This window comes from Carettochelys insculpta, chromosome 8 (assembly GCF_033958435.1).
Source record: "Carettochelys insculpta isolate YL-2023 chromosome 8, ASM3395843v1, whole genome shotgun sequence".
NCBI classification, from domain to species: Eukaryota; Metazoa; Chordata; order Testudines; family Carettochelyidae; genus Carettochelys; species Carettochelys insculpta.
In genome coordinates this window covers 10,579,845-10,606,300 of record NC_134144.1, presented here as the reverse complement: position 1 = coordinate 10,606,300, position 26,456 = coordinate 10,579,845, and the positions used below count along the sequence as shown (strand labels likewise).

The window sequence follows — 26,456 nt, the reverse complement described above, 5'->3', positions numbered from 1 at the left end:
GTATCCTCCAATAAGTTTAACTGTCTCTTCAGTCTGATGTATGCTTGCTCTCACTTTCTCTCCCCTTTACAAAAAGTCAGATCTAGAGGGATTTTCTTGATGTAGTTGATACATTTTACATAGTTCAGGGGCTGCTACCATGTCAGACAGATGAAATATGTTGAAATACATTAATATGCTCTTCTAAGAAACCCACCCCAAAAATAGTTCTTGAGAAAAAGCAGGAGGCAAGAAAGAGAACAAAGTTTTTATCTTTTCTCCTCCTCCCCTTGCTTGAACAGAGTCACGAGAGGTCTTATTGGTGACTCTTTCAAAGATTATGGGCATAATGTGGTACTGATGCTACAAATCTAAGACTGAATTTCAAAACTGCATTGCCTTGCTGCTTTTTTTTTTTTAAAGTTTGATTTTAAAATCAGTATGTTATTCACTTGACACGTTACTGAATATTTTCAGATAGTGCAAACTTAGCTTTCTCTAACTGGCAAACTGACAGCTTTTGAAACTTCTTGAAAGTTAAACACATGCAACACAATACTTGAAGTCATGCTGAAGCCACATATTTTATTGCTTCTGTAACAGAATGCAGTAATGCAGGGAGAAAAGAGATCAAATACAGATTTAAGGTACTGCAGTAATGAGCCCATTTTCTAACCACTGCAACCTCTCCTGTGATAAGTAATTTAGGGTTTGGGTTTTTCTTGGTTAGTTTCTTTTTTGGAGGTGGGAGTGTTTTGTAAGTTTCCACTTAATCTTCTAAATAGAGAAGACTGACTGGCTAACCACATGCCATACAGATTTTGTTTCTCTAAAGTGAGATATTTTGCTGTCTTGACCAAAAGAAAGAACATAAGCATCAACAAATCTATTAGGTCTTAGTGCTGAGAGTTGTAAATGGGGTGTAGCTGAATGAAGAAGAGGAAGGTGGATGTATCACCCAGGGTGACAGTTCCTGTGTTTTGCTTTCTGCATATAATGGTAGAATCTCTGTAACATCGAGGGATGTTTAAAACAGATTTCCAGATGCACTGGAAGTGAGAAGTTGGTTCATATTATTTGTCGTGTTAAAACCTTGTTTAAGATTTGTATTCACATCTTCATTTTTATGTGACTCACAAGCCATACACACCATTTACATAGGAAATAAATGGATTTTAATAGCCTATCATGTTTGTACACAATTACGGTATGCATAATTTTTAGGTCCAATAAACTGTGTTGCATTTAACTTCCAAGCACACTAACAGCCCCAAATTAGGCTATCTGAACTGTTTTCATGAAGACGTGAACATAAAAGCATAACTATTATTTGGTGGTGTTTTCTGAAAGTCATACCAACATATTAGTAGAATATCTGCTGGATTTTGGTAGCTATATGATTACATTCTTCAGCAGATGGATGGCTCTTCTACTGCCTGAGCACCTTCAATGACTGCTTTCACACACTTGGCCATTGTCTGGGATGCTCTGCTGATTGGATCTGCAAAGACATTTATTTTGGTGATGAGTGTTCATTTCAAAACACAACCAGTGGACCTACAGAGAGACCTAAAGTCATGTTTTACTTAAAAAAAAAAAAAAAACAACCTTCATCAGGGTCATAAAAAACCAAAACACACAGCTGAAGACACAGCACCATATTCCACAGACTACTCAAGAAAGTTGCCATTGAGCTCACAAGAAATTTTGGCTGAGAAAGGATTACAGGTCTGTGGCATTCAGCACTCTGCTCACAGATGTCTCATGTAATAGCAGTAGGGTCTCAGTTTTCTGGATAGATGCATGATGTATGCTGGTGTCCCTATAAGGGATCTTAATCTTCTAGAAATGCCCTTGAAATAATTAATGCATCTGTGTTAGTGTAGCTCTAATACATAATATAGCTAAGCTTAGAGTATCAGTTAACGAAAGTAGAATTTTATCAAGTAAGAGCTGTGAACACATACCTGTCATATAGAAGTCTTTAATTGTGAGCTGAGGTGGAACAAGAGGGTCAGCAAGCAGCTGCTGATTCACTAGCTGCAATGGAAAAGAAAGAAGGTATATTCGGACATTAAGCAGTCATGTAGGGTAGCATTAAGCATCACAATACTTGTCTGCTGCCAATACTGCCTAATACTCTCCTGCTGTACAGTTCAATATGTACTTACAGTAGTACATATAAGCAAGTCTCTTATGTCAGTTGATGCTCATTGCTTAAGTGTTCAATACCTTGGAGAGCTCATTCGCCTGGCTGATGTAGTTAGCTTGCTCTACATCATCATATCGGACCAAGTTAGGAGAAACTTCTTCCAATCTTTTCCTTACTTGACTGAGGTTATCGTAAGGGAGGATCACACCAGTTAGCTTAAAAAAAAATTCATAAGACTCCATTAAATCTAGCCCTGTGGCCAATACATATTTAAACATTAACTCAAAGATCTACAATGAAGCAAGAGAAAAAAAAAATTGAAGAGCAAAATGATTAAAGTGCTAGTTCTGTGCTCTATTAGCAACATATGTTGATCTCCCAATGCTGCTAATTACGATAGTTGACTATTGAAAGTTAAGGAGTGTTTGCTACTTGAGGAAGAGGGGAAGGGCAAGGACAGAAGCGTGGCTCCTATTCTCCCATGCCAGCAGTACAGCCAGGCCCCTCTACAGCATACTACTGTCTTGAATAAGAGACTGTGGTTGATAAACCATGCCCTATGGAGCCAATCAAGATGTGTTGAGCCCTACCAGCTGTTATCAGCACACAATCTCAAGGGACCTACACAAGTCCTCTTCTGAAAGGCAGGTCCTGACCTGTCTTCCAGATTGTTCTAGGGCTCAGGATTGCTTTTTCAAGTTGAGAGCAATCCAGGATCTAGCAAGCCCATTCCCCAATACCCCAACCCACTCCACCACCACCCTTCTCCCATTCTCTCCCACACTCATTCACTTTCATCCAGCTGGGGCAGGGTGTTGGATGCATGAGAGTGTGAGTGTGCAGGCTCTGGGAGGGAACCTGGGTGCAGGCTCAAGGCTAGCATAGGGGAGTGGCTGCAGCTGGAAGGCATTTATCGCAGACTGCTGGTTGGCAGCATAGCGAGGCTCAAACAAGCTGTCTCTGCCTGGCCCCACATCACTTCTGGAAATGGCTGGCTGAGTCTAGGCACCCCAGGTCTGTGGCTCCTGGGAAAGAGCCGGTGGGGGTGTCTCTAGGTGCTGCACTGCTGCCTGCGCCTGCAAGCTGAAGCTGCTTGGACAGTGCTGGGAGGTGAAGGCACCACATAGCCACCCCATCATCACCTCCCAGGGGCTGCAGAGATGCCTGCATTCAGCCAGCCAGATGCTTCCAGGAGCAGCATGGAGCCAGACAGGCAGAGACAAACTACTTGAGGAACATGATTGACTGGCAGTGATTGCAGGATCTACTGGTCCATTACAAATGATGGATTGGTGACTGGCTCTCAGGAATCCTGCCTTAGATAACAGAAATTGCTGCAATTAAGAGGTCGCCCACCACACACCCTCATAGCATAGCTGAATAACTCAAGGTGGAAAACACAAAGCCATTTACCTCAGACATGATAAAGTCAGTCTCGCTTCATATTAATTCAGTCTCACCCACACGCCCATATACTCACAATCCTGACAATAAATGTATATTCTAAAATGATACTGCGAGCAGTTTCCAAGCTCCATTTAGACTTTATTAGCAGCTTCAATTTCTAATACAGCTACAATACCTCAGCGATAGCTCTAATAATTTTCCAGTCCTCTCTTGCCATACCAGGTGGTGTTACTGCTAGTTTTGTCTGCTGGGCCCTACCCTCGGTGTTCACGTATGTTGCAGATTTCTCTGTATAAGCTGCTCCCGGGAGAATAATATCAGCCATGGGAGCACCCACATCACCATGATGTCCTGAGGGGGAAAAAAAAGCAGGAAGTGGAAAGTCAAGTTCTGATAAGAAACCACATAGGAACAATTGCATAGGTCATTTGTAAGCATAATCCAAGAGGAACGCTCTATGAACATGTCAGAGCCGGAATGGGGAACCTATGGTCCACAGGCCAGATCCGGCCCGCAGTGAAGCTCGGGGCTTCCCCCACCACAGCACATGAGCTGTTGCTGACACTCTACCCTCACAGCGAGGGTTGGTCTCTCAGTGCTCTATGGGTCGCTAGAGAATCAATGATCTCTCAGCTGGTGGGGGGAGGGGGAAACAGGAGGGAGCAAGCACCAAAGCAACGGTGTGGCCAGCTCTGCCTAGCAGGGACCCTGTGCTTCGTCCTTTCCCCTCCCACCAGCTGGGGGAATGACAGCACAAGGAAGGTAGCAGTTGCCAGCAGGCTCCACCTCCTCACTCCCATTGCCAGGAATCCCAGCCAATGGGAGCACCAAGGTCAAAGTGCCTGCAAGCACAAAGTTGAACAGAGCACCCTGTGCCTTCCTGCCAAAATGAGAGCTGCACAGGAAGCACCCCGATTTTCTAACTCCTCCCACACCCAACCTCCTGCACACACCTCACACTCTCAGCCCACTCCTGCAGCCCACCTCCCACCCACAACTTTCAACCTGCTTCTTCCTCCTACCTCCTGCACATACCCTCCCTCAGTCTATTCCCTGGCAGCCCCCTCCTACACACTGAACCCTTCATTTGTGACCCCACAAGATCTACTAGCCCTAGGTCCTCAGAAGAGTTAATGTGGCCTTTGTGAGAAGCCCTGAGCCTCAGCTAGGGGAGCCCTAGCATCCCAAGTTGAGAGTGTGAGGTAGAGGTTTTCATTTTTTGGTGCCTCTCACTTGTGTGGTCCTGATTGAGGTTTCTGTAGGTCAGTGGCCCCCAAGTCTAAAAAGGTTCCCTGCCCCTGCATCAGAGCTACCATATTCCTCTTGAAAAGGCTTCAAAATGGAGCTCAAACTACCATATCCATTTGATTCTTGGCCTTTGAGAGTGCTGTAAGATAACATGCATATCCAGATCATCAGCAATACTACTTCTGTGGCATGGATTGGAATGAGAACAGCCTTCCTCAGGTACTGGTTGGACCACTCCAGTCCAGCACCCTGGGGTCCTGACTGGTGTCAAAGGAGAGAATTTGACAAACAGGAGATCAATATTATCTCTAGCAGCATTACCAACAGTTCCGCTGCTTACTAGGCTCTTAGAATACATTTGGGGGGTAAATCAGAGCTAAACTAAAAGACAGAATACTAAGAGCCAGGACTGATGGTTATAAACAAACTTTATGGGATCACAGGAAAGTTGGTCACACCCATAACATGTCATCCAGCTAATTAAAATGCTGATTACAGATGTTGCCACACAAGGGAGTGCCAGATTAGAGAGGTTCAACCAATAGCAAAAAGAACAAGTAGTCCTGTGGCATCTTATAGACTAAAAGATATTTTGGACATTAAGCTTTTGTGGGCAAAGACCCACTTCATCAGATGCAACTGGGTTTTTTGCCCACAAAAGCTTATGCTCCAAAATATCTGTTAAAGTCTATAAGATGCCACAGGACTACTTGTTGTTTTTGCAGATACCGACTCACTCAGATACTTGTTAGCCAATAACAGTTTTTAATCACTAGATTTGTCACCGTGAATGAGAGGGTAATCCAATCTCTATTTTTATACCAGTGACGCCCAGATAGCCACTCCACAGATTTGTTTTCCTAAAATGTGGAATAGTCACCACACACTGCAGCAGTTAACTTCAAACATATTTCCCAACAGGGATGAAAAGAACTGAGTGCGGTGAGAGAATGTTAAGTTTAAAAATATTTTGCACCAAAGTGGATAATAAAAATTAAATATTTACCTGGAGGTAGAGAATGTCAAAAAGCCATATTCATAATTACGTTCTACTGGTTAGATTGTTTTGATCCAGTAGGTTTTTTTATAGTTATTCTAGTTACCTTGATAGATGATAAAACAGTCCTTTGGCAAATCTTGACGTGTTATGCAACCAGCATCTGCCCCCAAAAGATATAATATTTTGGGGGGGTTCTTCCGGATTGCATCCACTCCTGGTTTGAAACCCAGATCCAAAGCAGCTACCTGGCTTGCAACCCTGCAATGACAGACTTATTACAAATTATAAGAGGTTCCTCTCATCCAAAGAGCTCTAATTTCTTTTTCAGCTTTAGCAGGAACATATTGATAAGTATTTTAAGTGACTGTTAACAGCACTAGGTACATAGAAGACCTAGAAATTTATATCAGAATGCAAAAGATACACCTGGTTAACAAGAGACACTAATTTAGTAGACTACTTGTTTAGAAAAAGGAAAATCTGAACTGGAAAACTGCAGTACAGGAGAAGTAATAATTAGTCTTCATAAGCACTATTGATATTTTGCCTTTCCTTTATGTAAGGAATACTAACTTACCGAGTAGGACTAGCTGGCTGAATGTCCTCATCGATACACTAGTGTGTTACATTGGTAACACTTCTGTTCTAAATCCAAATTTACGTCTGGGTTAACAGTCCCACTGGCTACCTGAAGTACTTGCTAAACCATCAACGAAGGGTCCTGTGGCACCTTATAAACTAACAGAAAAGTTTTGAGCGTGAGCTTTTGTGAGCACAGACTCACCTCATCAGATGCTGGTCATGGAAATCTGCAGGGCCAGGTATAAATAAAGGTTTTATACCTGGCCCTGCAGATTTCCATGACCAGCATCTGATGAAGTGAGTCTGTGCTCACAAAAGCTCACGCTCAAAACTTTTCTGTTAGTCTATAAGGTGCCACAAAACCCTTCGTTGCTGTTACAGATCCAGACTAACACGGCTACCCCTCCGATGCTTGCATGACATACACGTTTTGGAAGCTTTTCTGCTAGGTTATATTGCGCCTTAGCTTTAGGCATTGCTTTATTCCACGTGAGCCTTCTCAGGCTAGAATCCATGTGCTTGTACTGACAAGTCTTCACACCTGGCATAAAGAGCTTAATATCTACCAGAAGTAGGTGAACCAGAAAGGTTGTAGAAATGCTGTAGAGCACACCTATGAAGGATGTTCATAATTTTCCAGTGAGTACCAACTCCGCTTTTTGTCCTAGCATTTTGTGCAATGGTAGAAACTGCAGCATGGATAGCTGCTCCGTCACTGCGCTGAAGTGCTGCGCTGCCTACCACAACCATGGGTTTTTTGGCCTGATTTAAGACCTGAAGAGAAGAAGAAGAAGAAAAAAAAGAGTGTATGTATATATAAGCTCTGAGACAGTGAAAGTGAACTTTAGTACAGAGCAGGATGTTATTTCCAGTAAGTGATTTATGAATTGTTAATACAGCATTATGCAGCATGAAAAAAAGCAAAACACAAATCTAGTATTTGTAATGCCTTTCCTTCTAAGCAAGCAGAGCTGCAGCTTTGAAATGATCAATCCATTTTATCTTTTGCAAAAAACTGCAGGATGTTGTTAAAGCAATCATTTACATTAGCTTGGCCAAAGCAAGTTGTTCGGGGCCTTAGTTAGTAGAAATTGTTTAAGTAGAAATAATAGTGGCTGCAAGAGCAACTCAGCTCATGCAGAAAGGGTATGTACTAGAGGTTTATGATCGCAAACCTTTCAGTTTCACACACTGAAGTTTTAAAAGGTTTTTCCAATTTTATGATGAGCATATTAAACAAATTGTTTCAACTCACTGCTTGTTAACCGTTACTGCATCAGTGGATGCTATGAAACTGCCCTCCACAACAGCTTCTAAATAATGAGCACATAAAATTATATTCTCACATATCTGAACAGGTGCAGTATTAGGAAGCATGTACCCTGGTGAAGGAGTGTTTTTCTGAAGCAATGTCCTGCAGAATCTGTGGGGAATCTCCCAAATGATCATATGTGTAGGTCAAGTCCACCGCACTCCCTACAAGGGCCACCCGCAGATCATTGTGAAGCCAACTAGAAATAAAAGCAAAAACAAAAATACAGTATAATTCTACCTACCCAAATTCTATTCATGCAAAAATATATCTAAATCCATAGTGTTGTGTATGTAATCCTGCTTATCAGTTCATTTAACCTCTTAGGGCCAAACAGTTCTAAGCCACTATCTACAATAACACTAGGAAGGTGGATCAGTATAACTATGCAATTCAAGATTTTTTTGGGGGCACCGGGGTGGGAGGGAGGGGAGAGAATCCACGCCCCTGAACATCACAGTTAAAACCAATCTAAACTCCAGTGTAGACAGTGCTATGTGGAGAGAAAATTCTCTTGTCAACCTAGTTCCAGTGCTCAGAGCGGTAGATTATGCTGATGGGAGAAACCCTGCGTTGACATAGGAAGGGTCTTCACTGAAGCAACTTAGCTGTGCTGCTGTAGCATTTTAAGCATAAACAAGCCATGAGTTTGTCTACACAATTAGCAGCAAGCTGCACTGCAAGTCTGCCCCATACCACAGCTTGCCAAGAACTAACTGATCATTTGGGCCCTGTTGACGTGCATCGACAAATTGTTAATGCACTTGGATCTCATCCTCTGTGAACCAGAAGCAGACAAAAAACACGAACTGTTAATGTGCATCAACATAGTCCATGCAGATGGCTAATCTGAAGTAGGCTAGTGCTGTGAAGAGTCACATACCAGCTTGCCACTAACTGCTCATATAGACCAGTCTCAACATTTAATCCTGTTTCATTAGGAACAACAGCTTGGCAGGACTAGGTCAGTGAAAATGCAGTTCAAAAATAGCCTTTGTTTACCTGAATGCCTAATTATTCAAAAGTTTCAGAGGTCCCCAGGCCTATGGCTATACTTCTAAGCCGCAGGAAAGCTGGTTAGAAAAATCCAGTAAGATTTATTCTAATGACAAGGAATACTGACAATTTTACAGAATTTTTTTTTTTTTTTTTTTTTTAGATCTCACCGCTGCACTTGGTAAATTTTAATGCAATTTTGTGATAGATAAGCTCTATTACTAAAACTTCTTCACTTCTGCAAAAAAATACATATTTTGCATTCAACACCTCTTGCTAATTTTGATGGGACATCTGCACATATGGACATGCAGCATCAGGCCCTATTATTTTAGGGCACTGTTGATAAACTCTAGTCTCAGAAAGCTACTAAATATATTCCTCTGCTTGACCTGCAACTCACCCCTTAGCTGCACAGAAAATGAAGATGCTTTGCATTAGGGAAAAGTTCCTGGAAAGCTTTATAACCTATGTATTTCTTTCAAGCAGCACTCACCATCTTGCTTTTTGAAAATTACCCATTTCAGCAGAGGGGTGAGAGGTTCAGCATAGGGAAAAAAGGATCAAACCACCAGAGATTTCTTTAGTTTCTTACAGCCTCTTCTAACACTAAATTACATAATGGCATTTAAAAAAAAAAATCAACCAGATGCAGTTATAGACATTTCCCCTCACTATCAAAATTTCATACTCACCAATTAAAATAAATAAATCACTTAAGTGCATCGGCTCATCCCAAAACAGGGAGGACCATACGTTTTGTCATCATCAACATGCCTGGTATGCCAACCAGGAAACTGTGGTTTGCAAAAATTTAATTGTACACATTTCACTGGTTTGCAAAAACTGGGTGTTTGCATCTCTCTAAAGAGCTTATGGTGATTTCTGCCTCACCTAGTCAAAGGCAACTAATGAAATATATTTAAGTCTGGCATTCTTAATAGGAGAGTGAAACCTATTTTTTTTACATAAAAAAAGTGTGAGCAATAGTAACTAAAATCCAGGTTAAGAGATTTTGCCATTTGTGACTTACTTTTAGCCAGCCATTGGCCAGTTACAGAAAATAACCAAGCCACCTGCTATTAAATAACTAATAAAATGCAGAAATCATGTTAGGTAAATTTTCTTGAATCCTCTTTAATTCTAGAATATGGTAAAACTAGATAAACTAAACTGAGTTACATTTAAAATACCAAATATATTTTTCCAAGTCAATTTTTCTCAATTTCACCTGACTGTAAAAACATTTTATTTCCAAAGACAGGTTAACCACTTTTCTTACTGCTATCTTCCAAGCAATGAAGTCAACTATATCATCAAATCTCATTTTCTACAGAAACAATAATTTTAAAAATTCACTCTGTGCAGTGCCAGCACCAAACTGTGTCCTTCTAGGAATCTGCTCCCATAACCCCCTACGTAAACTATATCTGAAATTGTTTGGTTCATCTGTTCTTCCCTTGATGCTCGTGAGCTGCCATTAATGTTAAGAAGGAGCAAAAGGTATTCAATCTGTTCACTGAAAGGAGAAGGATGAAGAAGACTCTGTCTGCATGTGTGCACTATCCCCCGCAAAACACACATACACACTCCTCCCCTACCCGCTGTAATAAATGTTGCCCACACAAAGCCCCGATTGAAGTGGGGTGTGTAGGATGCACCTAATTAGTAAGTCTGGACTCCCTCATCTCGATACAAACCTTTTTCTAATTCTAGCATTAAATAAGGGTGCCTCGAAGCGTGGATTGGTACCAACCAAAAGAAGGACATCTGCCTCCTCCACTCCAGCGATCTTGGTATTAAGCAAGTAGTTAGAGCGTAGGTCTGTCCTAGAATATAAGAACACAAAGTAATTATCCTTATGTCAGAAAAACTGGAATAGCAGGGACATGAAGTTATAAAAATCAGTAGCAGGGATAACTGTAGACTTAGAGCCCCAAAATGGTATTTTCAGACAGAAAATGGCACTTAAAAACAAATCCCAAAAGACATCCACCTAAAGATGGGTAGCAGAACTACCAAAGCTATTACGTTACTACAGTGCAGGCATTTTCAGCTGTCGTCCATAGCTCAGTGGTTAGAGCATTGCCTTGCTAAGCCCAAGGTGAGCTCTATCATTTAGGGGGCAGGGGACCTTCTAGGTCTATGAAATATGTATGTATAAGAGGCTCTCAGTCTTCATAAACTGGAAAATGCAACTTCATTGCTAGAAGTACATTGGTACACACAGTATTAGGGCTGTCCTACAGAAACAGCTTTCACAATAGCACACAAAAATAAAGAGGGCTTAAGAAAAAATCAGTTTATAGTGGAGTAAACTAACAGGACAGCAAAAGGCTATTGCACTCATCTACTGAGCTATGGTTGTCCCATATTTATCAGAGTTGTACCTCTTTTGTAAAAGTTAACCCTTCATCCACTCTGATGTAGAAGCTCAGAAAAGCAATATTCTATATGTGGTCTAGTATTTTGTGTCTATACCCTGACAGATTTCAGAATTTTATCATGAAACATTTATCAATGTGCCAGGAGCTACTGGACTATTCATATGCAAGCGATGGAGGAATATGTGGATACTCTCTAACTGGAAAACGCACTTAAGGAAAGTGCAAGCTATGCCCGTGTTCTCACCCTGCTCCAGCACTAGGGAAAATCTCTTCAGTGCACAGAGTTTCAGAGTTTACTCTATTCAGTAAGTCTTTCAGAGCTACCAGTGCTTCTGCATCCACTAGTCCTCCTGCAATCGCAGCCACGTCCTTACCCTCAGCACCCTGCAGCTGAACAGAGAAGAATAAGATGTCTGACAGATCTATAAATAAGTGAAAACAAGCTCTCTCACTCTCACCCACACACACTCAAATGAGACACTATGAAGCAGAGACAGCATCTGAGAAAGTATAAATAGCTGTAGCATTTCTAAAGCAGAACAATGACATAAATCAAAATTTTGACCTTTTTAAAAAAAAAACAAAAAAAACCACACACCTGCATTTCAGTATTAGACAAGTCTTCTGCCACAAAGTATTGAAAAGTGAGATTAATGTATCAGAACAAACAATTATTAAAGAGCAATGAAACATTCCCCACAATACAACATCTGAACACCAGAATTAGTGGCGCAGAGAAAGCTTTAGATCAGACACACCCAACCCACAAGGTAGGGCTGTCTGTACTAGACTAAGAAATTGACTGCAGATACATCAATTTTTAGCTATGCAACTGGTTTATCTGTGCTCAGCTAACTTGTCTGTCCACGAAGGGGAAGGCTGATGAGAGTTTCTCCCCTCAACCTCCCTTACTCCTTGTGTCTTGCAAGTAGTACAGGGGTCTGCTGCAACCCCTGAGAGCTCAATTTTGTGCATCCATACTGGACACGTGCAATTGAACTCCCGTGAAGATTGACCCGCTCACGGTCAATCTTCTGGAGTGTAAATGTAGCCTAACTGTTCTGGGAGGTGAAACAGGTGAGGAGTGGGGAGATAGCATAGTTTAGGATAATTCCATGAAAAAGTCCTCAGATAAATAGATTTGCGAATATTCGCTTCCTCCTGAATTTCTAAAGGAGTAGTACAATATCTTATTTAAATTAAAACAATTAGCATAATTGAGAGAAAAGTTAACTTCCCACGATCATTAAAATGTACAATCTACTCTAATACTTTCCCTAAAAACACAATCCAAAAGATTTTAGGTAATATTTAAACGAGAAAACTTTTATAAGTGATTCCAGAACAGAGATCAAACTTTCTCCCAAAATACCCTTGAACTCAAAGAGTAATTTCTTCATTATCTATACATTTTTATAAGTGGAAACACAAGTTACTTTCTAAATCAGGTATAATTCTCTAAAATTATTGTTACAAAAGATAGCAACACTCAATGCTTCTTTACAGTCTTCACGATTTGATTTCCTAGTCTTCTGATCAACTAGCACATTAGTCCCTCAAGTTATGCAAGGGTTGCGGGCCCATGCACCCTTGCATAACTCAGATTTCACGTAAGTTGGGGAGGCTTCTTTTTTTCCCCCAGCAGAATGTACATTCTGCAGCTGTGGAAGCAGCAGTAGCACCTGGAGCTCCTTTTGAAAGGTAAGTCCTGGGGTTGAAGGGGGGGCGGGGGGGTAGCTGGGGATGGTTAAGCCTGGCAGTGGGTTGGGCCATGGGAGGTGGGGTTAAGCCTGGGGTGGGTGGAGTTGAGCCAGGGCTGCACAGCGCTGTGGGACGTTGAGCTGGAGCTGCGTGCGGTGGGGAAGGGAGGGTATGAGTGCAGTGGGGTGTTGAACCGGGGTCGAAGGAAGTGGGATTTTAATTTGCATTTAAACTTGCATTAATGCGAGGTAAGTGCAACTCAAAATCATGCATTGAGGGATTACTGTACAATAAATTTGCTAGCTGTGCAGAAATATTGTACTACGCTTAAGAAAAAAAGAAGGCACGAGAGATACAAATAGTTCCTACCACTCTAGCAACACGAGTCAGGGCATCTTCCCAGGAGGTATAAACAAACAGCCCTTCTTTGTTTTTGACCATTGGTTGAATAAGCCGCTGTCGTTTCAAGCCATCATAAGCAAACCTGGAAGAAGAAAGCCAAACTGGTACTATTAAAAGCAAAAAAAAAAAATCAGAGGAAAATGTGCTTCTAGTGTGAAGATAATATCATTAATTCTGACACAAAGTGAAATATGACCAAAACCAGCTTTTAGCTCAGACATCACAAAACAGTTGGCATGAATAACCAATCATGTAGACAAACTACTAAGTTACCCAAAAGTTGAACCCACTCTCCCACTTCAACATATATAAAAAGAAATGTGTCAATCACAAGAAAAATTAAACATGACTATAGTCAAGGACTACAAAAAACATAAAATTCTAGTGCCTGGGTTGGTTAATATATATATTTACAGCATCATAACAAGAATTTTCAGTTTGCCAACAATACCTTTAAATTACAAAGCACTCAGATCAATACTACAGTCAGGATTTCCGGCACACTGTGAAAATGCCTCTTTAAAACAATAGGTATACAGAGGGGCCTACACAGATGAAGAAATCTGTATCTGGATCCAGTCTGCGATCTGCAAAAATGGTCCACTGAAATCTACATCTGCAAATATCTGTGGATAAAATGTGGATATGTGCACATTTGTAGGACTCTGCATACATATCAGTACCTTGTTTTGTCAGAGATCCATTCCTCATTGATTTCTTCATGCAATCTTGGCAAAATCCTCATTACTTCTCCAGTCCTCGTGCTCACCACAATGTTACTTCCAACGGCATCGAGAACATCAATAGACTCAGTCTTTCTGTGGGGAGAAGGCACAGAAACCTACAACTTATGCATTAAGTGACCATTCAAAAAGTAACATAAAAGTCTTTAGTCAGAGACAGTGTGTAACTTTTCACCCATACTAGATATATCTAATATTAAAAAGTTTGTTTCCTAAGACATACGGTAAAGCAAACTTTCACTAGTCACTGCATTACAGAATGTGATATTTCATTTAAGCACTGTAAATCAACTGCTGGCACAGTTTAGGGAGACCTGAAAGTTTGAGACTATTCTGATCCTCCTGCTAGGGATGTAAACTTACATAATTTAGAAAAGCCAACATCTATAGGATGAATGTATTTAATTTACTTGGCTTCAGTCAAAGTAACTCAATTTATACCACTCGTACAACCAAAACAATTAAGTCTGTTACAGCACTTTCAATTTCTCATGCAGTAGTAGTGTAAAAATCTATAGTGGATGAATATGAAGAGCATAGAAACAGATAAACAGTAACTACCCTGCATTCAATGCATCCACTTATGATACATACCGTGTCTCCCAGGGACGGGCAGTAAAGGCATAAGGCTTGGAAGTAAGGGCTCCTACTGGGCAGATGTCAATAATATTGCCTGATAACTCCGACATAAACATTTTTTCAACATAAGTGCCAACTTGCATCTCATTTCCCCTGCCTGTTGTTCCCAGGTCATCCACCCCTGCAATCTCACTAGCAAACCTGTTGAATGCAAATAAAGTGTAAAAACTAAAATGTGTATCAATATTACATGTTTTTAGCACAATCTTATCTTTCAGTATCAGTCTCTAGAAAAGAAGACATATCTACAGAGGAAAAAAAGGATAGGCACCTAAATAGATTAGAAAGTCCCCATGTATGTAGTACGATGATTCTATGGCTCTAATTTTTGGAAATAGTAAAAAGCAAATTATGACATGTTTGTATAAAGATGAAGGCATAGCCAGCAACAGCTCACATATAGAAAAATGAGCTTGCTGAATTTCATTGTGTGGGAGGAAAAAGGTGATTCATTGAGGTACAACTGAGTATGAAGTTTGATACAGCCAAAGTAAGCAGTGACCAAAAGTTCTCACACAAGATAGTCTGAGGAAATTGCATGATCCTTATATGGATAAAGTTCAGATTCAGACTGAAGGATGCTGAAATCTAAAAAGCTATCCTCATGAGACTTTAAACTCAGAATGCTGTCACCTTGAATCAAAATATTAGGACAACAATTGTTTGCAACTATAGTTTCATATAAACTAGACCTAAAGAAAAGGTGCCTTCATATTCTTTAGATCTGGAATATAAATCACAGGGTTGGCTCTCAGTTTGGACTCAGATTCCATTTTCTTGTTTTGGCCATCTCTAGTTGTTACCGTTGGACAGTTATGTTGTGGTTCATGAGAAATGAGTTCTTAGACACCAACGTGTCTCCTAGCACTTTGGTTGCAATCACATAAGAGACCAAGAACAGAATGCCATCAGTTTAGCATATTTCATAATGCATTAGCAACAATCAGTACTTAAATTATATTGATTCTCCCAGTTGTATTTTTCATTGGAGTATACCAAATGGAAAACCATTACCTGATACACCGAGTGCACTGTATACACCGAGTCATTATTGTTTTGACTAGTGGGCCAATGTTCTTGTCTTCAACTGCACGTTTCCCCTCTAAAAATCTGCTCCTATCACTGCCAAACATCATTGATTGGTCCTAGAACATGTAACAAAACAGTTGAACCTATGTTAGTGAGAAATGGAGTTTCACCTAAGGATGAAAAGTGCTAGTCAGCAGTGAGAGATAAGCATTAAATGAGAAATGTAAATTAACAACTGGTCTTTATACCTGGAGATCACACTCTCCTCCCTGATCGCAGATTGGGCAGTCCAATGGATGGTTCGCCAGCAAGAACTCCATTACACCCTCTCTGTTGGAATCAACAGTTAGAAAAGTTAGTGTAACAATTACACAGTTTTACCCTGCACTAATGGTACACAAGGCCTCCAGAGCATTAAAAACCAGACACTTGCGTCATTATAACCAAACCATAAATTTGTGTCTGAAGAACACAACAGATTGAATGAATGAATGGGAAATTGACCTTTACCTCCAGGTTACCATTTTGTGTTCGCCACAGACTGGAGGCAATTAAAAGTTTTTACAACCAAATGATAATGTAGTACCCTAACCACATTACAAGCACCAAAATCATCACTAGCACCCTTATCATTTTCAGCCCAGATATTTGAAAGAACTGCATAGACCTGAATTTATTTTAATAAATTTAGCAATTAAACTCTTTCTGCATACAGCTTTACAGTATATTGCAAATAAAGTTAAAACCAGTACTTCAGGAACCTCTTTTTAAAAAATTAAAGCTGAAAACTGCACATTTTAAACTAGGCAATGTACTTATAGACCACACAATCTTCTCTGCCATTAAAAACAACATTTAATAGCTACATAAAGTCAGACAGTAGATACCTTGCTTTCCTGGACTTCTCAGAATTTGTTAGTATGTTCCAACCCTTCATGACTGGCATGGCACAAGCAGCTACTGGCTGCAATCACAATAGGAAAATGTATCAAGAGATTTCCTCTTACAGCAAGAGTGAATCTACACATTTTAGAGAGTGCAGCGGTCTGTCTGTGCTATATTTGTTCAAGAACTCCTCCGATACTGTAAAATCTATGACCACAAAATTTGGTATGCAGCTTCGTCCTACCTTGCTGTAAGGTAGGGTCAGGGTTTGGCTTTACATGGAAAGTGGAACATGACGGATATTCCAGTTTTCCAGGACAGGGAAAGGGAGGGATGACATATTCCAGACTCACCACTGGGGGCAACAAACACAAGGAACAGCAATTCTGCAGCGTGACCACTGGGCACAGCTGCAACTGAAACACAGAGACCATGTGGACACAGGGCTCTGCACTCAGCCAGACAAGTGCCACCACTCCCCCACTCCCAGTGCTCCGCTCCACTCTACTCCCAGACACTCAGACCTGGAACTCCAGCCTGGCCCCACTCTACTCTGACCCCTGGGACTATTTCCCCCACTCTTCTATGCTGGGGCCAGGAAACCTGCCATCCCACTCTGACTTCAAACTGAAGCAGGGCATATTGCCTCACCCTGCCCCAGACCTGCTGCCACAGCTCACACCAGGACTAAGCCGAGCACTTCAGCCCAGCCCCTCCTTCCTGTCTCACCCTAGGGGCAGGCCCAGCAATCCAGCCCAGCCCAGTTGTCCTCTCCCCCCTAGAGTGGAGGCTGGGGCGGAGAAAACAATCTCACACACACACACACACACCCCCCAGGGCTCAGGAGAAGGGGAGGGAGGGAGAGCCACAACACGACATTCCCCTCCCTACCCACAGGTGTATGAATTTGGAGTCACAGCCCAAACCATCACCACATTCTTCACCCCACCCCACCCCCCTAAGCCAATGTGGAATTCCCCTGTAAGTCTCCCAGACCACACACTGAGCCCCCTGCCCTCCTTCCCTAAGTCCCATCACATGCCCAACCCTGCATCTTCTACCTCCTACCATCTCTCCCCACCTGCTGGCCACAGCCCACACACCTAATCTCACTCTCTGAGTCCCCCCATAACTAATCTCCTGCCCTGACTCCTGCACCCCCTGACTCCCTGCCCTCCGCCCCCCTCCAGCCTAATTTCTGCACCCTTCATTCTCTGCTCTGAGCCCTCACCCATCTACCCTCCTACCACACCTCCACCTCCCCACTTTCCTGAGCCCTGCTATTTAAATAAAACATGTACAGGTTGAATTTCTCTAGTCCGGCACCCTTTGCACCTGAACAGTGTTAACAAGAGAATTTGACAGACCACAGGAGGTCAATATTGTCTAGCACATTGCCAACACCTACACTGCTGACTGGGCTCTTAGAAAAGACTTATGGGTAAAACAGAATTATACAACAGCACAGAACACTGAGAGCCAGGACTGAAGCAGAACTGGTAGTTGTCCACGAACTTTATGGGACCATGGGAAACTTGGCCACACCCATGATAAGAGGATATCCAGCTAACTAAAATCATGCCAGACTATGGATGTTGTGGGACGAAAGTGTCAGAGAGGTTCAATCTATATTTAAAAAAAAAAAAAAAAAAAAAAACCACCACACACACACATACAAAACATGCTTCAGTTAAGGACCTGAGCAACCTCAGGTACATCTGCTAGTTATTCATATAAGCACTGATTATGAATCCAACATTTTGTAGCAAATACAGGATACAAACATATTTGCCACAAAATACAGAAAAATCTACCCAATCCAAAAACGTAGTTGACAATAGTTTGAAGTCTTTTTCCCTCTCACTACATTAGAGCAGAGGTGGCCAACCTCACCTGGTGGGAGAACTGTGTGGTGGCAGAGGCAGCAGCAGCAGCAGTTCTGGTGAGTCACTGGCATCAAGATACAGCTGGAGGTCAGGGAGGCAGCTGAGGCTGCATGGCTGAGCAGGGAGGGGTGGGAGATTGGGTTACAGCAGGGAGCTGGGAGTCCCTGGCTCTGGCAGGGCGGGAGGGCACTGAGCCACATATTTTTATCTGTCAAGTTATACAGCTAGATAAAAATATATAATGTGTGATTCTTTGCACTCTCTCCATGTGGCTCTTAGTCCCTAACTGATTCTCTAACAGAGGGGTGACCAATCTTTTGTCATTATCATTAGGAGTTAGATTTAAAACCACAAATATGAAATTGATCTTGTTCATTTTAAAAAGAAAATGAAGAGTTACACTGCACCAAAAGATGCGAATGCAACTCTGAGGGGGGGGGAAAAAAAAAAAAAAAAAAAAAAAGGTCTGCTGTTGACAAAGGACTCCACTCTGTGCCACTGAAATCAATGGTTGTTTTGCAACAGACTTCAATGAATGCATAGTGCAGTAAACATGCAGGGCTAGTAAATAAAATGCCATTTCACTCAGGGACAAAAGTAGTAGGTGCCAATCCTTCAGTTAGATACATCCAAGATCCAGGACATGTTCAGGGGCCTAGTTTGCATATCAAATGACCACCTGTAACTACAGTGTGAATTCTGTAAGTATCAAAGACAATATATACACATGTATATTTGGGAGGCTACATAATAAATTAATGGTTTGCAACCTGTGGCTTGCAGACCATCTCAATGGGATCTGCAAAAATTAACTATGAGCTGGTCTGTTCTACTGCTTAAGTCAATGTGACTGACATTGTTCATGGATGAGATAAAGACACCGCCCAGAACAAAGTAAGTTACGCTGATCAAAGAACTGCCTGGACTGGTGCTAGGTTAACAGAAGATGCTTTCCCATCCATAAAGCACATCTTCACCAGACGTGCAACAGGAATACAGCTGTAACAGAGCTGGTAAACCAGCATAGCCTGGTAGTGTAGATTTGCCCTATGAAAATAAAGCTTCAGATCCCAGAAAAAGCATTGTTTGTCCAATTGGTCAAAAGAATGCAGATACTCCCACTTAGAGGTCAACCCCAGAAGTGCTGTTATCACAGAAGCCCATAGTTAAGCAGCTTTTCAAATGCAGGGCAGTGCTAGATGGAAAGAGAGAGGGGGAGAAAAGACTTTTGAGGTTGCAGCTCCTCCAAAATTTGCTTCATCCTTCCCCAGAGCAGCTGCCCTCTCTGGCCACCCAGCTCTGAAGGCAGAGCAGAGACCAGCAGTAACAACTGGCCTGCTCAGGATGCCAAAGAACAGACCCTGGTCCATGTCCCTGCCCCAGAACATACCACACAACAAAAGGTGGGAAGAGGGGCAGGGATCCCCACATTGGCCCAACTGACCCACTCCAGCATAGGCTCCTGGGCTGCACTCCCTGCAGTCACTGCTCCCAGGGACTCTGCAGCCAGGTGTCCGCAACCCAGGTGCCTCTTAGCACCAGCAGTTACAAGCACTGCCCAGCTCCAGCCTCCAGTGGGGCCTCAGCAGGGAGGGAGAGGTATGACCTCACATTAAGGTTTGGGGGAGGGGGAGCTAAGGCCCACATCAGTTCCTCACAGAAAAGAGGTTGGTGCAACCCCTGGTTAAATGCCCTGCTGAGCACACGAAACATTTATAAGCTGAATTCTTTCAGTCAGTTTTCAGTTTAAGATTTCTCTGACATGAGTGTGTCGATCACAGGATGAATTTCCCAGGGGGGGGGGGGGACTGTGTCTCCAGTCAAAGTTTATAGTCCGCAAACAAAAAAAAAGGCTGAAGAAAAATCATGGCAATAAACCATCACCACCCTTTTACAAATAGACCTATTCATATGGGGCACAGACAGTGGCAGAAAAATAATCTATTTGCACAATCCACATTTAAAAAAAGTGCACATAATCTCATTTGTAATTATGCACTGTCCAAGTTCAGTACTTACAAAAAGAACACAATTTCAGTGCAGAAAATATATACCTTGGGTGCTTTCTCTATCTCCACAAGGCACATCCTACAGTTTCCTGCAACAGACAATCGATCATGGTAACAAAAGCGAGGTATCTGCATTCCAACCTTTTCACAGGCCTTGAAGAAAAAATAGAAAATTAAGTCACAGAATTAACTCTTATGACCTTGATTAAACTGATATACAAAGAATGAAAAATTGTTTTGGTTTTCATGGAGCGTGTGCTCACTGTACCTCTGTGGCTTGTGCAAGTTAATTTAATAAGTTTACCAAAAGGCGAGAGTGGCAAGATAACAATGATAAATAAGGGGTCTTATCCAGGGCATGTCAGGATCTGCGGAGTAGCAGGAAGAAGCAAGTTAAAAAAAACTGAACCCAAGGAAAAGAATTCTCCATGTGTCATTAAATAGTGTACCAAGAACTGTAGCAATAAAAAGAATATTTTTATTTTATTGCTCTGCAATAACAAACTCACAAAAAGTTATGCACTAGATCAAGAAAAATTATATAGGGGAGGAGAGCTCCAAAAAGACTTACAAGAAAAAAGTAAAAATGCATTTGGAAAGAGGTCAAAGTTTAAAAAAAAGAGGTGAGAGACAGGCATAAGAAAACCTCAACACATTACAGTAGACTCTTATACCCAGCGATCCTGAGACTAGGAGGTGGCGACATATTCAAATATGCTGCATAAGTGAGAGGTGGCTGCAGGATTCCTGGCAGTAGCACAGGGAACCCTATCACCCCCGTGGCTAGGAGCTGGTTGAGGTGCTGGACAGGGTGCCAGGTTTGGGGAACTCCAGCAGCCCTGGGGCTTTAGGAAGTCCAGCAGGGGGCAGAGCTCTGCCAGCAGCCCCAGGGTTGGGAGCCGGCTGGAGCTGCAGGGGATGCCAGCAGCCCTGAGGCATTGCTGGTGGGCACAGGGGAACACCAGCAGGTCCAGAGCTGGGAGCTAGCATGGGGAGCTCTGGGGGCCCTAGGGTGCACAGCTCTAACATCAGGCCCAGGGCTAGGAAGGGACCTCAAGAGGTCATCAACTCCAGTCCCCTGCACTCACAGCAGAACCTATCACCATTGTTGACCGATTTCTTTTTATTTTAAAATCTAACCTGCCCCACACCCTTGAAAGGATTGAACTCCCAACCCTGGGTTTACAAGGCAAATATTCTAATGACTGAGCTATCCCCCTGCCCCTGAACAAATGTGCATGGCCCTTGATGGATTTATCTGTGGCTCAGTGGCCCCCAACCTATAATTTCAACACTAGTCTGAATCTATTTACAGCACTGCAGAAGTTAATCAGTTTGAATTCCTTCTGTGTGGTCTTCCTTTAATCTCATCAGGTCAGATTTTGCTTTCTCAAATGTAAAGTCTCTACAAATGATCGTCCCATATTAAGTTCTCTGGTGGGCAAAAAGATCACTTACACAAAATGGCCATCAGACAGGCAAAGTGTTCAGTTACATGATGTGTAACAGAATGACCAAATATACTGTTCCAAATGGGGGGGGAAGGAGAGGATAAGATGACGGGGGGAGAGGTGGGGGTCACGGGCAACCTAACCAGACACTGATCCAAAATTTTTCTTACCTGAAGCACTGTGGTTCCTGGTTCTACCAAGACAGGCTGTCCATCAACAAACACTTCTATCAGGTTGCTGGCTGCTGTAGTGGTTGTACGCACTAAGAGATAGAGAGAATTTAAGTTGTTGCTAAATGTGACACATAGCATTCTTGGTCTCTTTAGTCCAACTGGTTGACCTGAAAGGTTAACACTCAAGCCTGTACTCCAAACGACTAACAAGCATTTTATTAGTCTGTTGACCACATACTGGAATCTACTCTCAGTTGACATCTATCTATCCTGGTGCCGGACACCATAAAAACCCACAAACTGGATTACTGCAAAATTTTAGATGATGCTTACAAATGTTTTGACAGTTATACCACCTGCCATACTAACTACAGAAAAATAAACTCCCCCTTAAAAAAAAAAAAAAAGTCACAAACCTGGGTTCTATTAAATTATCTACAATTCTTATTCCCATTACATCTAATCTAGCACATTTGGCAATTCTGTGTCTTCAACCATTATAACCCAGGATGTGACCAAAACCTTTAAAAATATTTTAATGGATAAAGTATTCCATCAGAACTCTAAGAACATGATCGTTATTCAAAAATATATATTCCAATAGTTAATCTCAGTTGACAATTTCAAAAGCACCAAACAATGACAACATGGATGTTTCCCAAGATTGTTATCAGCTGTGAAGCTTGGTGAGCTATTATTTCTAACATGAAACAGGAAAATTTTTAAAAGCAAATTTTTAAAAGCAATTTTTAAAAGCAAATTAAACATAATTTATGTGTTTTCTTCTGCCTTATCTTTCACATAAATTCACTGATAAATGCAGATATTTATAACATAGCATTGTCCCCCACAAAATTAAATTGTGCTCCCTCTTTGGTTTGACAATTGCAATGTTTTATACATGGCTAATTATGTTGTTTTTTTTTTAAATAACATAGCTAACATATCTGATAAACATGAATCCTCTTCAGCAGCTTGAATGGCTAAATATTTCTGCATCTCTTGTGGAAAATCAATCTCTGAATACTCCCAATGCATTGTTGGTGGTATTAGAGAATAAAGGAAATTCTGAAGGACCTTAGAACCAATTGCAGGACGAACATTCTCCTTTCATATGATTTAAAGTGGCTTTAAATGGGAGGGAGCTACAAACAGGGCATTCTCATTTAACTTTGGGGCTCTGGCAGAGACCGTCTTCTTGCTGGTACTTCTAACCATGCCATGCTGGACTAGATGGCCTCCTGAGGACCCTTCCAGCCCTAGAATTCTATGATATTTTTCTCCTCCATGCATTTGGAAATCATGCAAGTTGAGGGGTAGAAGAGTTTTATTGTTATGTTTGTTGGCAAGTTCATATTACTAATACAGGGTAGTGTATTATGAGCAGGTTACTGCAGAATGTTTTGCATTATTTAACACTTAATTTCAGGCTATGTAAAAGCTTTCATAGCCTCAGACAGGTGCTCATAATTTTTTTTTATAAAAGCAATTAATATTTAGCTCTCTTGCTTTTGGTGTTTAGATTGTGCTATGTAAAACCCACAAAATAGAAGGGAATGTCCGTAATGACCCCAGTGTATAATGTCTCCTTAAACAGAGTGCTACAATGCATGTAAAGTACAGAAAGGCTCCTCATGCATTTGTGTATAAAAATGCAAGCAGACTCACCACATCCTTTGGTGGACTGAGTGACACCAGCCAAGGCCCTACGGACAGCTGGTAATCGCAGCATGGTGCTGAAAAATAATATATGAGAAGTTAATGGGTTAAACGTTAGCAGTTAAGGTTTTTCCCGATACTTCTCTGCGAGTGGATAAACATTATTAATTTAAATATTAAAATTAATACAGGCTTATTTTTTTTTAAATAAGTCTATTTAAAATTAAATTTGAAATTTACAGCTATGGTAGGACCTAAATGTTATAATAATTTAAATACAAAAATATTAAGCAGTACATTTGTGCTACATTTTAAAGTCAGCCAAACAATGGCACAGACTGTTAGCTAAACATCAGGAACCAGAGTCTGACATACTAGCCTAGCTTTTGACAACAGAACTGCCTTCTGCAGGCACAGAAAACACACATTTTTCATCTCTGCTTATTCAACTAGCTCAGTTCAATGACTATTACATTGAAAGAACTTGGGAGTTGAAAGCAGGCAACCTTGTTTTCCTCTTCCAATCCCTGAATAAGTACTAGATGTCAGAAAATGATGTCTACTTGCTACATCGAACCATCAGGGCTCCACCATCTATGCTGGTACTCTTCACTATGCCAAGGAGTAAGGGAAGTCAACAGGAGAATTTCTCCTGTCAGCCTCCTGCTGTGGGGGAAATAGAGTTAGGATTCATCAACTCCAGCTACACAATTCACGTAGCTGGAGTTGTGTATCTTAATTCCATTTTTCTCCATAGCGTAGACCTGGCCTTATAAACAGCACATATTACCACAAAGCAGTAAAGTCAGGGCAATTTTTCCTTTTGATCTTGTTTGTTTAATAAAAACAAACAAAAAAAAAAGGAGTCCTACAGAACTACTTTTTTCATTTTATGAAGACACAGACCAACATGGCTACCTCTCTGAGACTTACTTAGTGAATGTCAGCAGGTGCAATATCAAACTACTTTCAACATTTTTTTTTGAAAACTGGCTAGATTTCAATATGCTAGATATTAACATCTTAAGCTATGAGCTTAAAGCCTGACAGCTGTATCATTAGCTTATGCAGCTACAAGACTTCCAATATTCTGTAAGTAGATGAGAAGGGAAGAAGCTGGGGAGTACTAGTTTATTGCCCTCAATGTTTTGACAGCAGAGCTACCCTCCCCTTCAGCTGGTGTTCTGCTTGCAAATTGCTCTGAAGAAAAAAAGATGTTTTACTTCTTGCTTACTGACATCCCTTGCTGAGTTATGTCCTGTATACACACTGATCCTGAAACTGCTCACCAATGTAACTTCAGCTAGATTATTATCAGTGGCAAGCTAAGAAAGGGCTTGAATCTTTGCAGGACTGCACCTTTAGACTGTTAGCTTTCTGGAACTGAACCCACTTGCAGACTTTTTTAAACACACTCTCTCCAAAACAGTTGATCAGCCAATGCCATTTTTGCAGTCTTATGCTCTATAGGTCAAAACTCCCAAGTCTGGCAGTCTAGCATCTGGCAACATTGGACCACGGATCTTCCCATCAGAGTCCCAGGGCTGCTAGGAGGAGAGGCCAGCCAGGCAGAGGCAGGAGCTCAGGGCAGCCACAGCTGATTTGGCAGCAAGTAGGGGAGCAGCAGCAGCAGCAGCCAGGGAGGGGGGTTGCCATGAGAGACCCTGGTCCTGGGCTGGGAGCAATAGCCAGGGTCGGCCATGCAGGAAGCCCCAAGCTGGGGACCAGCTGCAGTCACAGCCACTTACTCCCAGACCCAGGTGAGAAGCCGCAGCAGATGGAAAGCTCTATGCTGTGGAGTGGCAGTTCGTCCCCAAGGCTGGGCAGGATCCCATGGCAGGGCAAAGCTGTGGCTGGGCCTGCCAGCAAGCTGCAGATCCAAGGACTCCAGGACCCACAGGCGACAGCAGGGAGTGGAGCCCAGGAGCAGGGACTAGAACACCAACAAGGGTTCAGAACTGACCTCCCCTGGCCCGGGACCGCGCAGGAGGCCGAACCTGTGCCGCAGTAGCGCCAGGGGGCGGTAGGCGCCCGGCTGTGGAGGCTGTTCGCCGTAAGGGGAGCGCTAGGGCGGCCGCCCAGGGCCGAGCCGGGCGCTGCCCACCTGATTAGCAGCGCGCCCGCAGCCCCCGCCTCTTTCTAGTGGGGGTGCACAGCCGCACCGGCCTCGGTGCGCACAAGAGCCGACACCGCACGCGAGCGGGGCCCGGGCGGCGAACGGACACGGCCCTAGGGGCCAGCCAGGGCCACCGGCCTCTCGTGTCGCGCCAGCACCTCTGTACCCCCCCAACTCCCGGGGCGGGCTCACACTGTCAGCCCCCCGCACCCCTCATGCCGAGGCGGGGAGCGACCGGGGCGGGAAACGGCACAGCACAAGCGGTTCCGACGCCAGACCCGTCAAGGGCATCCCCTGCACGGGCCAGCCCGCAGCGAGGAGGTGCTGACCCCCCTCAGCACAGGGCCTGGCCGCACAGCGGGAACGCAAGGACCTCGGACTCCCGTTACCTCCTCGAGCTGGGGAGCCGGCGGCAGCTGCCGCGGCACCACTCTGGCCTTCAGAACCAGGACAATGATCCTGAGCTCGCTCTCACAGGTAATATGGCGGCGGCCTCGGCAACTTCCGTCATGGCTCGGTGCCGCCGTCGGCAATTTCCGTCACTCCCCGGAGGCAGCTTCGGCAATTTCCGACACTAACGGTCTCGGTAAGTCCCGTCACTCCCCGGAGGCAGCTTCGGCAATTGCCGTTATTCACCCGCTCTAGGGATTTTCTAAAATCTCCGCGTTGTACCGCGGCGGCACTTGCCGAACATCCTCAT

The 26,456-nt window shown here is 42.7% G+C and overlaps 1 protein-coding gene across 1 annotated transcript; it reads right to left on the bottom strand.

Annotated features, from left to right (window-relative positions):
- Positions 1-544: 544 nt before the first annotated feature.
- Positions 545-26,329, bottom strand: NDUFS1 (NADH:ubiquinone oxidoreductase core subunit S1). The gene is made up of 19 exons (XM_075001630.1): positions 26,146-26,329; positions 23,650-23,717; positions 21,979-22,070; positions 20,403-20,510; positions 16,465-16,541; positions 15,826-15,907; positions 15,563-15,693; positions 14,504-14,689; positions 13,850-13,984; positions 13,134-13,248; positions 11,308-11,453; positions 10,377-10,505; positions 7,750-7,879; positions 6,982-7,142; positions 5,890-6,044; positions 3,714-3,889; positions 2,212-2,346; positions 1,947-2,019; positions 545-1,480 (listed from the first exon to the last, which is right to left on the bottom strand). The coding sequence occupies exons 2-19, from the start codon at positions 23,711-23,713 to the stop codon at positions 1,389-1,391; spliced, it is 2,187 nt and encodes a 728-aa protein (XP_074857731.1). The 5' UTR covers positions 23,714-23,717; positions 26,146-26,329; the 3' UTR covers positions 545-1,388.
- Between the last annotated feature and the right edge of the window lie 127 nt (positions 26,330-26,456).

What these genes read in the sequence shown, in the direction of transcription:
- NDUFS1 (XM_075001630.1), bottom strand. Translation starts at nt 23,713, where the DNA reads ATGCTGCGATTACCAGCTGTCCGTAGGGCCTTGGCTGGTGTCACTCAG. An exon ending in TGGATCTCTGACAAAACAAG is followed by an intron (nt 13,249 to 13,849) that starts GTACTGATATGT and finishes TTCTTCTTCCAG; the next exon opens with GTTTGCTTATGATGGCTTGA. An exon ending in AATGCTAGAATTAGAAAAAG is followed by an intron (nt 7,880 to 10,376) that starts GTTTGTATCGAG and finishes TTTTATTTCTAG; the next exon opens with TTGGCTTCACAATGATCTGC.